The sequence below is a fragment of the Oncorhynchus mykiss genome, chromosome 19, assembly GCF_057628025.1.
Source record: "Oncorhynchus mykiss isolate SJ-2025 chromosome 19, ASM5762802v1, whole genome shotgun sequence".
In the NCBI taxonomy this organism is placed as follows: Eukaryota; Metazoa; Chordata; class Actinopteri; order Salmoniformes; family Salmonidae; genus Oncorhynchus; species Oncorhynchus mykiss.
In genome coordinates this window covers 4985001-5000000 of record NC_143040.1, presented here as the reverse complement: position 1 = coordinate 5000000, position 15000 = coordinate 4985001, and the positions used below count along the sequence as shown (strand labels likewise).

Genomic DNA, 15000 nt, shown 5'->3' with positions numbered 1-15000 from the left:
ACCAGACTGGTGTAACAGTGGACAGTCATGGTTCAGTCTAGTAACAGACTGGTGTAACAGTGGACAGTCATTAATAGACCAACATCAATCTGGCTGAAGGTTTGATCTTCCAACAGGGAGAATTAGGACCAACGTCTGGTGATGACCTCATAAAACCCAAACAGCTCAACTCATCATTATCCATAACAGACAAATAAGGACATTGACAAGGTGAATCAATCAATCAGCCAATCAATCAGCGGGCTTCTAGAGGAGGAAAAACGTTGACATTTGGGTCAGAAAACTGTTTTTTCCCGTTATGTCCCTATTGGGCCTGGTCTAAAGTAGTGCACTACATAGGGAATAGGGTGCCAACCCTGGTCAAAAGTAGTGCACTACATAGGGAATAGAGTGCCAACCCTGGTCAAAAGTAGTGCACTACATAGGGAATAGGGTGCCAACCCTGGTCAAAAGTAGTGCACTACATAGGGAATAGGGTGCCAACCCTGGTCAAAAGTAGTGCACTATATAGGGAATAGGGTGCCAACTCTGGTCAAAAGTAGTGCACTACATAAAGGAATAGTGTACAATTTGGGACAGAGACTGTGTTTTTCAGTTCTGAAGATTAACACATGATTTGCATAGCCTGGCAGCCAATCAATAGACTTCTTGAGGATAGAAAAAAAACCAAAACATTTGGGTCATGAAGTTGTTTCGTTCCCCCTAGAGTTCAGATTCACAGCCTGTCAACGTCCTAAACAGCACCCTATTCCCCCATGGGCCCTGGTAATAAAAAGTAGTGCACTAAATAGGGAATAGGGTGCCAACCCTGGTCTAAAGTAGTGCACTAAATATGGAATAGAGGTGCCAACTCTGTTCAAAAGTAGTGCACTAAATATGGAATAGGGTGCCAACCCTCGTCAAAAGTAGTGCAATAAATATGGAATAGGGTGCCAACCCTGGTCTAAAGTAGTGCACTAAATATGGAATAGGGTGCCAACCCTGGTCAAAAGTAGTGCACTAAATATGGAATAGGGTGCCAACCCTGGTCTAAAGTAGTGCACTACATAGGGAATAGGGTGCAAACCCTGGTCTAAAGTAGTGCACTACATAGGGAATAGGGGTCCATTTGGGATTTAACCATGGACTGACGGCCCTGGGGCACTAACGGTCACATGAAGATCATGTTGGTGGAAAACCTGCCAGGCAAATCATGTGTCGATCTTCAGAAGTCTAGGGCTTTCTTCCAAATGGCATCCTATTCCCTATGTAGTGCACTACTTCTGACCAGAGTTGGCACCCTAATTCCATATTTAGTGCACTACTTCTGACCAGGGTTGGCACCCTATTCCCTATGTAGTGCACTACTTTAGACCAGGGTTGCCACCTATTCCCTATGTAGTGCACTACTTTAGACCAGGGTTGGCACCCTATTCCATATTTATTGCACTACTTTTGACGAGGGTTGGCACCCTATTCCATATTTAGTGCACTACTTTTGAACAGAGTTGGCACCTCTATTCCATATTTAGTGCACTACTTTAGACCAGGGTTGGCACCCTATTCCCTATTTAGTGCACTACTTTAGACCAGGATTGGCACCCTATTCCCTATGTAGTGCACTACTTTAGACCAGGGTTGGCACCCTATTCCCTATGTAGTGCACTACTTTAGACCAGAGTTGGCACCCTATTCCCTATGTAGTGCACTACTTTAGACCAGGGTTGGCACCCTATTCCCTATGTAGTGCACTACTTTAGACCAGGGTTGGCAGCCTATTCCCTATGTACCTTAGACCAGAGCCCTATTCCCTATGTAGTGCACTACTTTAGACCAGAGCCCTATTCCCTATGTAGTGCACTACATTAGAACAGAGCCCTATTCCCTATGTGGTGCACTACCTTAGACCAGAGCCCTATTCCCTATGTAGTGCACTACTTTAGACCAGAGCCCTATTCCCTATGTAGTGCACTACTTTAGACCAGAGCCCTATTCCCTATATAGTGCACTACTTTAGACCAGAGCCCTATTCCCTATATAGTGCACTACTTTAGACCAGAGCCCTATTCCCTATATAGTGAACTACTTTAGACCAGAGCCCTATTCCCTATATAGTGAACTACTTTAGACCAGAGCCCTATTCCCTATATAGTACACTACTTTAGACCAGAGCCCTATTCCCTATGTAGTGCACTACTTTAGACCAGAGCCCTATTCCCTATATAGTGCACTACTTTAGACCAGGGCCCTATTCCCTATATAGTGCACTACTTTAGACCAGAGCCCTATTCCCTATATAGTGCACTACTTTAGACCAGAGCCCTATTCCCTATATAGTGCACTACTTTAGACCAGAGCCCTATTCCCTATATAGTGAACTACTAGTGACCAGAGCCCTATTCCCTATGTAGTGCACTAATTTAGACCAGAGCCCTATTCCCTATATAGTGAACTACTTTAGACCAGAGCCCTATTCCCTATATAGTGAACTACTAGTGACCAGAGCCCTATTCCCTATGTAGTGCACTACTTTAGACCAGAGCCCTATTCCCTATGTAGTGCACTACTTTAGACCAGAGCCCTATTCCCTATGTAGTGCACTACTTTAGACCAGAGCTCTATTCCCTATATAGTGCACTACTTTAGTCCAGAGCCCTATTCCCTATATAGTACACTACTTTAGTCCAGAGCCCTATTCCCTATATAGTACACTAAATTAGTCCAGAGCCCTATTCCCTATATAGTGCACTACTTTAGACCAGAGCCCTATTCCCTATATAGTGAACTACTTTAGACCAGAGCCCTATTCCCTATATAGTGCACTACTTTAGACCAGAGCCCTATTCCCTATATAGTGCACTACTTTAGACCAGAGCCCTATTCCCTATATAGTGCACTACTTTAGACCAGAGCCCTATTCCCTATATAGTGCACTACTTTAGACCAGAGCCCTATTCCCTATATAGTGCACTACTTTAGACCAGAGCCCTATTCCCTATATAGTGCACTACTTTAGACCAGAGCCCTATTCCCTATATAGTGCACTACTTTAGACCAGAGCCCTATTCCCTATATAGTGCACTACTTTAGACCAGGGCCCTATTCCCTATATAGTGCACTACTTTAGACCAGAGCCCTATTCCCTATGTAGTGCACTACTTTAGACCAGAGCCCTATTCCCTATGTAGTGCACTACATTAGAACAGAGCCCTATTCCCTATGTGGTGCACTACCTTAGACCAGAGCCCTATTCCCTATGTAGTGCACTACTTTAGACCAGAGCCCTATTCCCTATGTAGTGCACTACTTTAGACCAGAGCCCTATTCCCTATATAGTGCACTACTTTAGACCAGAGCCCTATTCCCTATATAGTGCACTACTTTAGACCAGAGCCCTATTCCCTATATAGTGAACTACTTTAGACCAGAGCCCTATTCCCTATATAGTGAACTACTTTAGACCAGAGCCCTATTCCCTATATAGTACACTACTTTAGACCAGAGCCCTATTCCCTATGTAGTGCACTACTTTAGACCAGAGCCCTATTCCCTATATAGTGCACTACTTTAGACCAGGGCCCTATTCCCTATATAGTGCACTACTTTAGACCAGAGCCCTATTCCCTATATAGTGCACTACTTTAGACCAGAGCCCTATTCCCTATATAGTGCACTACTTTAGACCAGAGCCCTATTCCCTATGTAGTGAACTACTAGTGACCAGAGCCCTATTCCCTATGTAGTGCACTAATTTAGACCAGAGCCCTATTCCCTATATAGTGAACTACTTTAGACCAGAGCCCTATTCCCTATATAGTGAACTACTAGTGACCAGAGCCCTATTCCCTATGTAGTGCACTACTTTAGACCAGAGCCCTATTCCCTATGTAGTGCACTACTTTAGACCAGAGCCCTATTCCCTATGTAGTGCACTACTTTAGACCAGAGCTCTATTCCCTATATAGTGCACTACTTTAGTCCAGAGCCCTATTCCCTATATAGTACACTACTTTAGTCCAGAGCCCTATTCCCTATATAGTACACTAAATTAGTCCAGAGCCCTATTCCCTATATAGTGCACTACTTTAGACCAGAGCCCTATTCCCTATATAGTGAACTACTTTAGACCAGAGCCCTATTCCCTATATAGTGCACTACTTTAGACCAGAGCCCTATTCCCTATATAGTGCACTACTTTAGACCAGAGCCCTATTCCCTATATAGTGCACTACTTTAGACCAGAGCCCTATTCCCTATATAGTGCACTACTTTAGACCAGAGCCCTATGGCACCCTATTCCCTATGTAGTGCACTACTTTAGACCAGAGCCCTATTCCCTATATAGTGCACTACTTTAGACCAGAGCCCTATTCCCTATATAGTGCACTACTTTAGACCAGAGCCCTATTCCCTATATAGTGCACTACTTTAGACCAGAGCCCTATTCCCTATATAGTGCACTACTTTAGACCAGAGCCCTATTCCCTATATAGTGCACTACTTTAGACCAGAGCCCTATTCCCTATATAGTGCACTACTTTAGACCAGAGCCCTATTCCCTATATAGTGCACTACTTTAGACCAGAGCCCTATTCCCTATATAGTGCACTACTTTAGACCAGAGCCCTATTCCCTATATAGTGCACTACTTTAGACCAGAGCCCTATTCCCTATATAGTGCACTACTTTAGACCAGGGCCCTATTCCCTATATAGTGCACTACTTTAGACCAGAGCCCTATTCCCTATGTAGTGCACTACTTTAGACCACAGCCCTATTCCCTATATAGTGAACTACTTTAGACCAGAGCCCTATTCCCTATATAGTGCACTACTTTAGACCAGAGCCCTATTCCCTATATAGTGCACTACTTTAGACCAGAGCCATATTCCCTATATAGTGCACTACTTTAGACCAGAGCCCTATTCCCTATATAGTGCACTACTTTAGACCAGAGCCCTATTCCCTATGTAGTGCACTACTTTAGACCAGAGCCATATTCCCTATATAGTGCACTACTTTAGACCAGAGCCCTATTCCCTATGTAGTGCACTACTTTAGACCAGAGCCCTATTCCCTATGTAGTGCACTACTAGTGACCATAGCCCTATTCCTTATATAGTGCACTACTTTAGACCAGAGCCCTATTCCCTATATAGTGCACTACTTTAGACCAGAGCCCTATTCCCTATATAGTGCACTACTTTTTACCAGAGCCCTATTCCCTATGTAGTGCACTACTTTAGACCAGAGCCCTATTCCCTATATAGTGCACTACTTTAGACCAGAGCCATATTCCCTATATAGTGCACTACTTTAGACCAGAGCCATATTCCCTATATAGTGCACTACTTTAGACAAGAGCCCTATTCCCTATATAGTGCACTACTTTAGACCAGAGCCCTATTCCCTATGTAGTGCACTACTTTAGACCAGAGCCCTATTCCCTATATAGTGCACTACTTTAGACCAGAGGCATATTCCCTATATAGTGCACTACTTTAGACCAGAGTCATATTCCCTATATAGTGCACTACTTTAGACCAGAGCCCTATTCCCTATATAGTGCACTACTTTAGACCAGAGCCCTATTCCCTATGTAGTGCACTACTTTAGACCAGAGCCCTATTCCTTATATAGTGCACTACTTTATACCAGAGCCCTATTCCCTATATAGTGCACTACTTTAGACCAGGGCCCTATTCCCTATATAGTGCACTACTTTAGACCAGAGCCCTATTCCCTATATAGTGCACTACTTTAGACCAGAGCCCTATTCCCTATGTAGTGCACTACTTTAGACCAGAGCCCTATTCCCTATATAGTGCACTACTTTAGACCAGAGCCATATTCCCTATATAGTGCACTACTTTAGACCAGAGCCATATTCCCTATATAGTGCACTACTTTAGACCAGAGCCCTATTCCCTATATAGTGCACTACTTTAGACCAGAGCCCTATTCCCTATATAGTGAACTACTTTAGACCAGAGCCCTATTCCCTATATAGTGCACTACTTTAGACCAGAGCCCTATTCCCTATGTAAGTGCACTACTTTAGACCAGAGCCCTATTCCCTATATAGTGCACTACTTTAGACCAGAGCCCTATTCCCTATATAGTGCACTACTTTAGACCAGAGCCCTATTCCCTATATAGTGCACTACTTTAGACCAGAGCCCTATTCCCTATATAGTGCACTACATTAGAACAGAGCCCTATTCCCTATATAGTGCACTACTTTAGACCAGAGCCCTATTCCCTATATAGTGCACTACTTGTGACCAGAGCCCTATATAACCCTATTCCCTATATAGTGCACTACTTTAGACCAGAGCCCTATTCCCTATATAGTGCACTACTTTAGACCAGAGCCCTATTCCCTATATAGTGCACTACTTTAGACCAGAGCCCTATTCCCTATATAGTGCACTACTAGTGACCAGAGCCATATATAACCCTTTTCCCTATATAGTGCACTACTTTAGACCAGAGCCCTATTCCCTATATAGTGCACTACTTTAGACCAGAGCCCTATTCCCTATATAGTGCACTACTTTAGACCAGAGCCCTATTCCCTATATAGTGAACTACTAGTGACCAGAGCTCTATTCCCTATATAGGGTACTACTTTAGACCAGAGCCCTATTCCCTATATAGCGCACTACTTTAGACCAGGGCCCTATACCCTATATAGTGTACTACTTTAGACCAGAGCCCTATTCCCTATATAGTGCACTACTTTAGACCAGAGCCCTATTCCCTATATAGTGCACTACTTTAGACCAGAGCCCTATTCCCTATATAGTAAACTACTTTAGACCAGGACCCTATACCCTATATAGTGCACTACTTTAGACCAGAGCCCTATTCCCTATATAGTGCACTACTTTAGACCAGGGCCCTATTCCCTATATAGTGCACTACTTTAGACCAGAGCCCTATTCCCTATATAGTGCACTACTTTAGACCAGAGCCCTATTCCCTATATAGTGCACTACTTTAGACCAGAGCCCTATTCCCTATATAGTGCACTACTAGTGACCAGAGCCCTATATAACCCTATTCCCTATATAGTGCACTACTTTAGACCAGAGCCCTATTCCCTATATAGTGCACTACTTTAGACCAGAGCCCTATTCCCTATATAGTGCACTACTTTAGACCAGAGCCCTATTCCCTATGTAGTGCACTACTTTAGACCAGATCGCTATTCCCTATATAGTGCACTACTTTAGACCAGAGCCCTATTCCCTATATAGTGCACTACTTTAGACCAGAGCCCTATTCCCTATATAGTGCACTACTTTAGACCAGAGCCCTATTCCCTATATAGTGAACTACTAGTGACCAGAGCCCTATTCCCTATATAGTGCACTACTTTAGACCAGAGCCCTATTCCCTATATAGTGAACTACTAGTGACCAGAGCCCTATACCCTATATAGTGTACTACTTTAGACCAGAGCCCTATTCCCTATATAGTGCACTACTTTAGACCAGAGCCCTATTCCCTATATAGTGAACTACTAGTGACCAGAGCCCTATTCCCTATATAGTGTACTACTTTAGACCAGAGCCCTATTCCCTATATAGTGCACTACTTTAGACCAGGGCCCTATACCCTATATAGTGTACTACTTTAGACCAGAGCCCTATTCCCTATATAGTGCACTACTTTAGACCAGAGCCCTATTCCCTATATAGTGCACTACTTTAGACCAGGGCCCTATACCCTATATAGTGTACTACTTTAGACCAGAGCCCTATTCCCTATATAGTGCACTACTTTGGACCAGGGCCCTATACCCTATATAGTGTACTACTTTAGACCAGAACCCTATTCCCTATGTAGTGCACTACTTTAGACCAGAGCCCTATTCCCTATATAGTGCACTACTTTAGACCAGAGCCCTATTCCCTATATAGTGCACTACTTTAGACCAGAACCCTATTCCCTATGTAGTGCACTACTTTAGACCAGAGCCCTATTCCCTATATAGTGCACTACTTTAGACCAGAGCCCTATTCCCTATATAGTGCACTACTTTAGACCAGAGCCCTATTCCCTATATAGTGCACTACTAGTGACCAGAGCCCTATATAACCCTATTCCCTATATAGTGCACTACTTTAGACCAGAGCCCTATTCCCTATATAGTGCACTACTAGTGACCAGAGCCCTATATAACCCTATTCCCTATATAGTGCACTACTAGTGACCAGAGCCCTATTTAACCCTATTCCCTATATAGTGCACTACTTTAGACCAGAGCCCTATTCCCTATATAGTGCACTACTAGTGACCAGAGCCCTATATAACCCTATTCCCTATATAGTGCACTACTTTAGACCAGAGCCCTATTCCCTATATAGTGCACTACTTTAGACCAGAGCCCTATTCCCTATATAGTGCACTACTTTAGACCAGAGCCCTATTTCCTATATAGTGCACTACTAGTGACCAGAGCCCTATATAACCCTTTTCCCTATATAGTGCACTACTTTAGACCAGAGCCCTATTCCCTATATAGTGCACTACTTTAGACCAGAGCCCTATTCCCTATATAGTGCACTACTTTAGACCAGAGCCCTATTCCCTATATAGTGCACTACTTTAGACCAGAGCCCTATTCCCTATATAGTGCACTACTTTAGACCAGAGCCCTATTCCCTATATAGTGAACTACTTTAGACCAGAGCCCTATTCCCTATATAGTGAACTACTTTAGACCAGAGCCCTATTCCCTATATAGTGCACTACTTTAGACCAGAGCCCTATTCCCTATATAGTGAACTACTAGTGACCAGAGCCCTATTCCCTATATAGTGCACTACTTTAGACCAGAGCCCTATTCCCTATATAGTGAACTACTAGTGACCAGAGCCCTATTCCCTATATAGTGCACTACTTTAGACCAGAGCCCTATTCCCTATATAGTGAACTACTAGTGACCAGAGCCCTATTCCCTATATAGTGCACTACTTTAGACCAGAGCCCTATTCCCTATATAGTGCACTACTTTAGACCAGAGCCCTATTCCCTATATAGTGCACTACTTTAGACCAGAGCCCTATTCCCTATATAGTGCACTACTTTAGACCAGAGCCCTATTCCCTATATAGTGCACTACTTTAGACCAGAGCCCTATTCCCTATATAGTGCACTACTTTAGACCAGAGCCCTATTCCCTATATAGTGCACTACTTTAGACCAGAGCCCTATTCCCTATGTAGTGCACTACTTTAGACCAGAGCCCTATACCCTATATAGTGCACTACTTTAGACCAGAGCCCTATTCCCTATGTAGTGCACTACTTTAGACCAGAGCCCTATTCCCTATGTAGTGCACTACTTTAGACCAGAGCCCTATTCCCTATGTAGTGCACTACTTTAGACCAGAACCCTATTCCCTATGTAGTGCACTACTTTAGACCAGAGCCCTATTCCCTATATAGTGCACTACTTTAGACCAGAGCCCTATTCCCTATGTAGTGCACTACTTTAGACCAGAACCCTATTCCCTATGTAGTGCACTACTTTAGACCAGAGCCCTATTCCCTATGTAGTGCACTACTTTAGACCAGAGCCCTATTCCCTATATAGTACACTACTTTAGACCAGAACCCTATTCCCTATGTAGTGCACTACTTTAGACCAGAGCCCTATTCCCTATGTAGTGCACTACTTTAGACCAGAGCCCTATTCCCTATGTAGTGCACTACTTTAGACCAGAGCCCTATTCCCTATGTAGTGCACTACTTTAGACCAGAGCCCTATTCCCTATATAGTACACTACTTTAGACCAGAGCCCTATTCCCTATATAGTACACTACTATAGACCAGAGCCCTATTCCCTATATAGTACACTACTTTAGACCAGAGCCCTATTCCCTATATAGTACACTACTATAGACCAGAGCCCTATTCCCTATATAGTGCACTACTAGTGACCAGAGCCCTATTCCCTATATAGTGCACTACTAGTGACCAGAGCCCTATGGGGAATAGGATGCCGTTTTGAAGCCTTTTTATTTCTTTATTTTACTTTTATTTAACCAAATTCTTATTTTCAATGACGGACTAGGAACAGTTAACTGGTCTAGGAACAGTGGGTTAACTGGTCTAGGAACAGTGGGTTAACTGGTCTAGGAACAGTGGGTTAACTGGTCTAGGAACAGTGGGTTAACTGGTCTAGGAACAGTGGGTTAACTGGTCCAGGAACAGTGGGTTAACTGGCCTAGGAACAGTGGGTTAACTGGTCCAGGAACAGTTAACTGGTCTAGGAACAGTGGGTTAACTGGTCTAGGAACAGTGGGTTAACCGGCCTAGGAACAGTGGGTTAACTGGTCTAGGAACAGTGGGTTAACTGGTCTAGGAACAGTGGGTTAACTGGTCTAGGAACAGTGGGTTAACTGGTCTAGGAACAGTGGGTTAACTGGTCTAGGAACAGTGGGTTAACTGGTCTAGGAACAGTGGGTTAACCACTCTAGGAACAGTGGGTTAACTGCCTTGTTCAGGGGCAGAACGACAGATTTGTACCTTGTCAGCTCGGGGGTTTGAACTTGCAACCTTTCGGTTACTAGTCCAACGCTCTAACCACTAGGCTACGCTGGATTTGAACTTGCAACCAATAGTTACAGTGACTAAATGGTTAAGTGGAATTTGACTGCCGTCATGATTTGTAACTGCTGGTGTGGCGGTAACAGCTTTAGACACACACACACACACAACCTTTTCCTGGGAAAAGCCCGGATACGACCAACTACCTTGGGATACAGTTATGCAAATACATAGTAGGCATCCCAAATGGCACCCTATTCCCTAGTTAGTGCACTACTTTTAAACCAGGGCCCATAGATACCTGGTCAAAAGTAGTGCACTAACTAGGGAATTGGGTGCCACTTCTAATAGTGTGACTCTGGGCTTGAAGGAACAGGTTGAAGATGATAGATTACACTACCGTTATAGCTTTATGTAAACAACATTATAGGGCATACACCTGTGTGTCTGTGTGTGTGTGTGTGTGTGTGAGTTTGAGTAACAATGAGTAAAAATAATATATATATATATATATATATATATATATATATATATATATATATATATATATATATATATATATATATATATATATATTACACACTGAACAACAATATCAACACAACATGTCAAGTGTTGTTCCCATGTTTCATGAGCTGAAATAAAAGATCCCAGAAATGTTCCATACTGCACAAAATAGCTTATTTCTCTTAAACTTTGTGCACAAAATTGTTTACATTTCTTTTAGTGAGCATTTCTCCTTTACCCCAAGATTTGGTTTGCTGACGTCAACGTTGTGAACAGAGTGCCTCGTGGCGGTGGGGTTATGGTATGGAGCAGGCAGAAACTACGGACAACGAACACAATTGCATTTTTATCAGTGTACATTTTTATGCACGGAGATACCGTGATGAAATCCTGAGGCCCGTTGTCGTGCCATTCATCCGCCTCCATCACCTCATGGTTCAGCATGACAATGTACGGCCGGCCACATGTCGCAAGAATCTGTTCCAGTTCCTGCCAATATCCAGCAACTTCCACTGTGTGTGTGTGTGTGTGTGTGCCTGCCTAAGCCCTGTGTTGAATAAACATGGGCTTATTGCATCAGATCAGCCTATTCTGCATTCTACATCTGGAGTCCAGTAGCCTGGTAGTTACAATGTAAACAACATGGGCCGAACTTCCAGACATGTTTAGCCTGCCTGCTGCCACCTGTTATGCGCGGAAGCCAACATATGTTGCTAAAATGTATGAATAATTAATTGGATAACCAAAACAGTGTGTGTGTGTGTGTGTGTGTGTGTGTGTGTGTGTGTGTGTGTGTGTGTGTGTGTGTGTGTGTGTGTGTGTGTGTGTGTGTGTGTGTGTGTGTTACCATGCATAACAAAACAATGGAATAGCCTAATAAGCTCAAATGTCCAAGATGATGCTATAAAATACAGAACAGGCTATTGGCCAAGGAAGTGCCGGGAAAGCTCCATACCAACACAAACCCACTCCCTACCAACACAACCCCACTCCATACCAACCCCACTCCGTACCAACACAACCCCACTCCCTACCAACACAACCCCACTCCATACCAACACAACCCCACTCCCTACCAACACAACCCCACTCCCTACCAACACAACCCCACTCCCTACCAACACAACACCACTCCATACCAAAACAACCCCACTCCATACCAACACAACCCCACTCCATACCAACACAACCTCACTCCCTACCAACACAACCCCACTCCATACCAACACAACCCCACTCCATACCCCACTCCATACCAACACAACCCCACTCCATACCAACACAACCTCACTCCCTACCAACACAACCCCACTCCATACCAACACAACACCACTCCATACCCCACTCCATACCAACACAACCCCACTCCATACCAACACAACCCCACTCCCTACCAACACAACCCCACTCCATACCAACACAACCCCACTCCATACCAACACAACCCCACTCCCTACCAACACAACCCCACTCCCTACCAACACAACCCCACTCCCTACCAACACAACCCCACTCCCTACCAACACAACCCCACTCCCTACCAACACAACCCCACTCCCTACCAACACAACCCCACTCCATACCAAAACAACCCCACTCCATACCAAAACAACCCCACTCCATACCAACACAACCCCACTCCCTACCAACACAACCCCACTCCGTACCAACACAACCCCACGCCGTACCAACACAACCCCACGCCGTACCAACACAACCCCACTCCGTACCAGCACAACCCCACTCCGTACCAGCACAACCCCACTCCATACCAACACAACACCAACACCACTCCATACCAACACAACCCCACTCCATACCAACACAACACCAACACCACTCCATACCAACACAACCCCACTCCATACCAACACAACCCCACTCCATACCAACACAACCCCACTCCATACCAACACAACGCCACTCCATACCAACACAACCCCACTCCATACCAACACAATCCCACTCCATACCAACACAACACCACTCCATACCAACCCCACGCCGTACCAACACAACCCCACTCCGTACCAACACAACCCCACTCCGTACCAGCACAACCCCACTCCATACCAACACAACACGACACCAACACCACTCCATACCAACACAACCCCACTCCATACCAACACAACCCCACTCCATACCAACACAACGCCACTCCATACCAACACAACGCCACTCCATACCAACACAATCCCACTCCATACCAACACAACACCACTCCATACCAACCCCACGCCGTACCAACACAACCCCACTCCGTACCAGCACAACCCCACTCCATACCAACACAACACCAACACCACTCCATACCAACACAACCCCACTCCATACCAACACAACCCCACTCCATACCAACACAACCCCACTCCATACCAACACAACGCCACTCCATACCAACACAATCCCACTCCATACCAACACAACCCCACTCCATACCAACACAACCCCACTCCATACCAACACAATCCCACTCCATACCAACACAATCCCACTCCATACCAACACAACCCCACTCCATACCAACACAACCCCACTCCATACCAACCCCACTCCATACCAACCCCACTCCATACCAACCCCACTCCATACCAACACAACCCCACTCCATACCAACACAACCCCACTCCATACCAACCCCACTCCATACCAACCCCACTCCATACCAACCCAACCCCACTCCATACCAACCCCACTCCATACCAACCCCACTCCGTACCAACACAACCCCACTCCATACCAACCCCACTCCATACCAACACAACCCCACTCCATACCAACACCCGAAACGACATGTATTAGACTACACACCCATGGTAGGTCTACCTACACTATGACCAAAAGCCCAGACCATTATTCCTCCTCCACCAAACTTTACAGTTGGCCAAACCCAGATTCATTCATCGGACTGCCAGATGGTGAAGCGTTATTCTTCACTCTAGAGAACGCGTTTTAACTGCTCCAGAGTCCAACCAGTCCAGCCGAAGCTTGGCATTGCGCATGGTGATCTTAGGCTTGTGTGCGGCTGCTCGGCCATGGAAACCCATTGAAGCTCCCCATGAACAGTTCTTGTGCTGATGTTGCTTCCAGAGGCCGTTTGGAACTCGGGTAGTGAGTGTTGCAACCGAGGACAAACTATTTTTTACGCACTACGTGCTTCAGCACTCGACGGTCCCGTTCTGTGAGCTTGTGTGGCATATCACTGAGACGTTGTTGCTCCTAGACTTTTCTCTTCACAATAACAGAACTTACAGTTGACCGGGGGGCAGACATTGTATGAACTGACTAGTTGGAAAGGTGGCATCCTATGACGGTGCCACGTTGAAAGCCACCGAGCTCTTCAGTAAGGCCATTCTACTGACAATGTTTACCAATGGAGATTGCATGTCTGTGTGCTCGATTTGCAACGGGTGAGGTGGAAATATCCCGAGCCACACATTTTAAAGGGTGTCCACATACCTTTGTATATGTGGTGTATAATCAACCTCAGGATATTGGATAAACCACAACATAGCCATCCACACACGCTATATATACGCCACAACCAAAACATAAAGCAGTAAAACCACAATAAACAGCACGTGAAAAACGCGGCGACTCACCTGTCAGCGGAAACAACAGAAACTGCATGATAACTAGAATCCAGTTGTCTCTCATGATTAGCTGTGTCGTTAATCCTACCCCATGCGTCTGGACTTGTGTGTGTGTCTAAAGTTGTCGTCTCTACCCGTACAGTGAACTGCGTAGCGGGTCAATACCGCTGAGGTATGGTCCCTGTCTAACTGAAGGAGGAACGCTACTGATTCGATTCTCTCAAGGGGCTGATACGACACTCCGATGGATTTTAATGTTCCTTAAAGGGCCAGTACACATTTTTCGCTCTACTCTTCTCCGTTTTCACCTCCTGTCTTCGTCTCCTCTAGCAGTATACCGCTCCGATCCGTTCCG

At 45.0% G+C, this 15000-nt stretch overlaps 1 protein-coding gene across 1 annotated transcript in view; it reads right to left on the bottom strand.

Annotated features, from left to right (window-relative positions):
* The window catches only part of LOC110513598 (mast/stem cell growth factor receptor kita), an 84957-nt gene that overhangs the window by 69685 nt on the left and 272 nt on the right, over positions 1-15000 (bottom strand). Inside the window, exon 1 of the mRNA XM_090209916.1 lies at positions 14655-15000. This exon is cut by the window's right edge and continues 272 nt beyond it. Within this exon, the coding sequence (XP_090066042.1) occupies positions 14655-14709 (55 nt within the window). The 5' untranslated portion in view covers positions 14710-15000. The remainder of the gene's footprint in view (positions 1-14654) is intronic.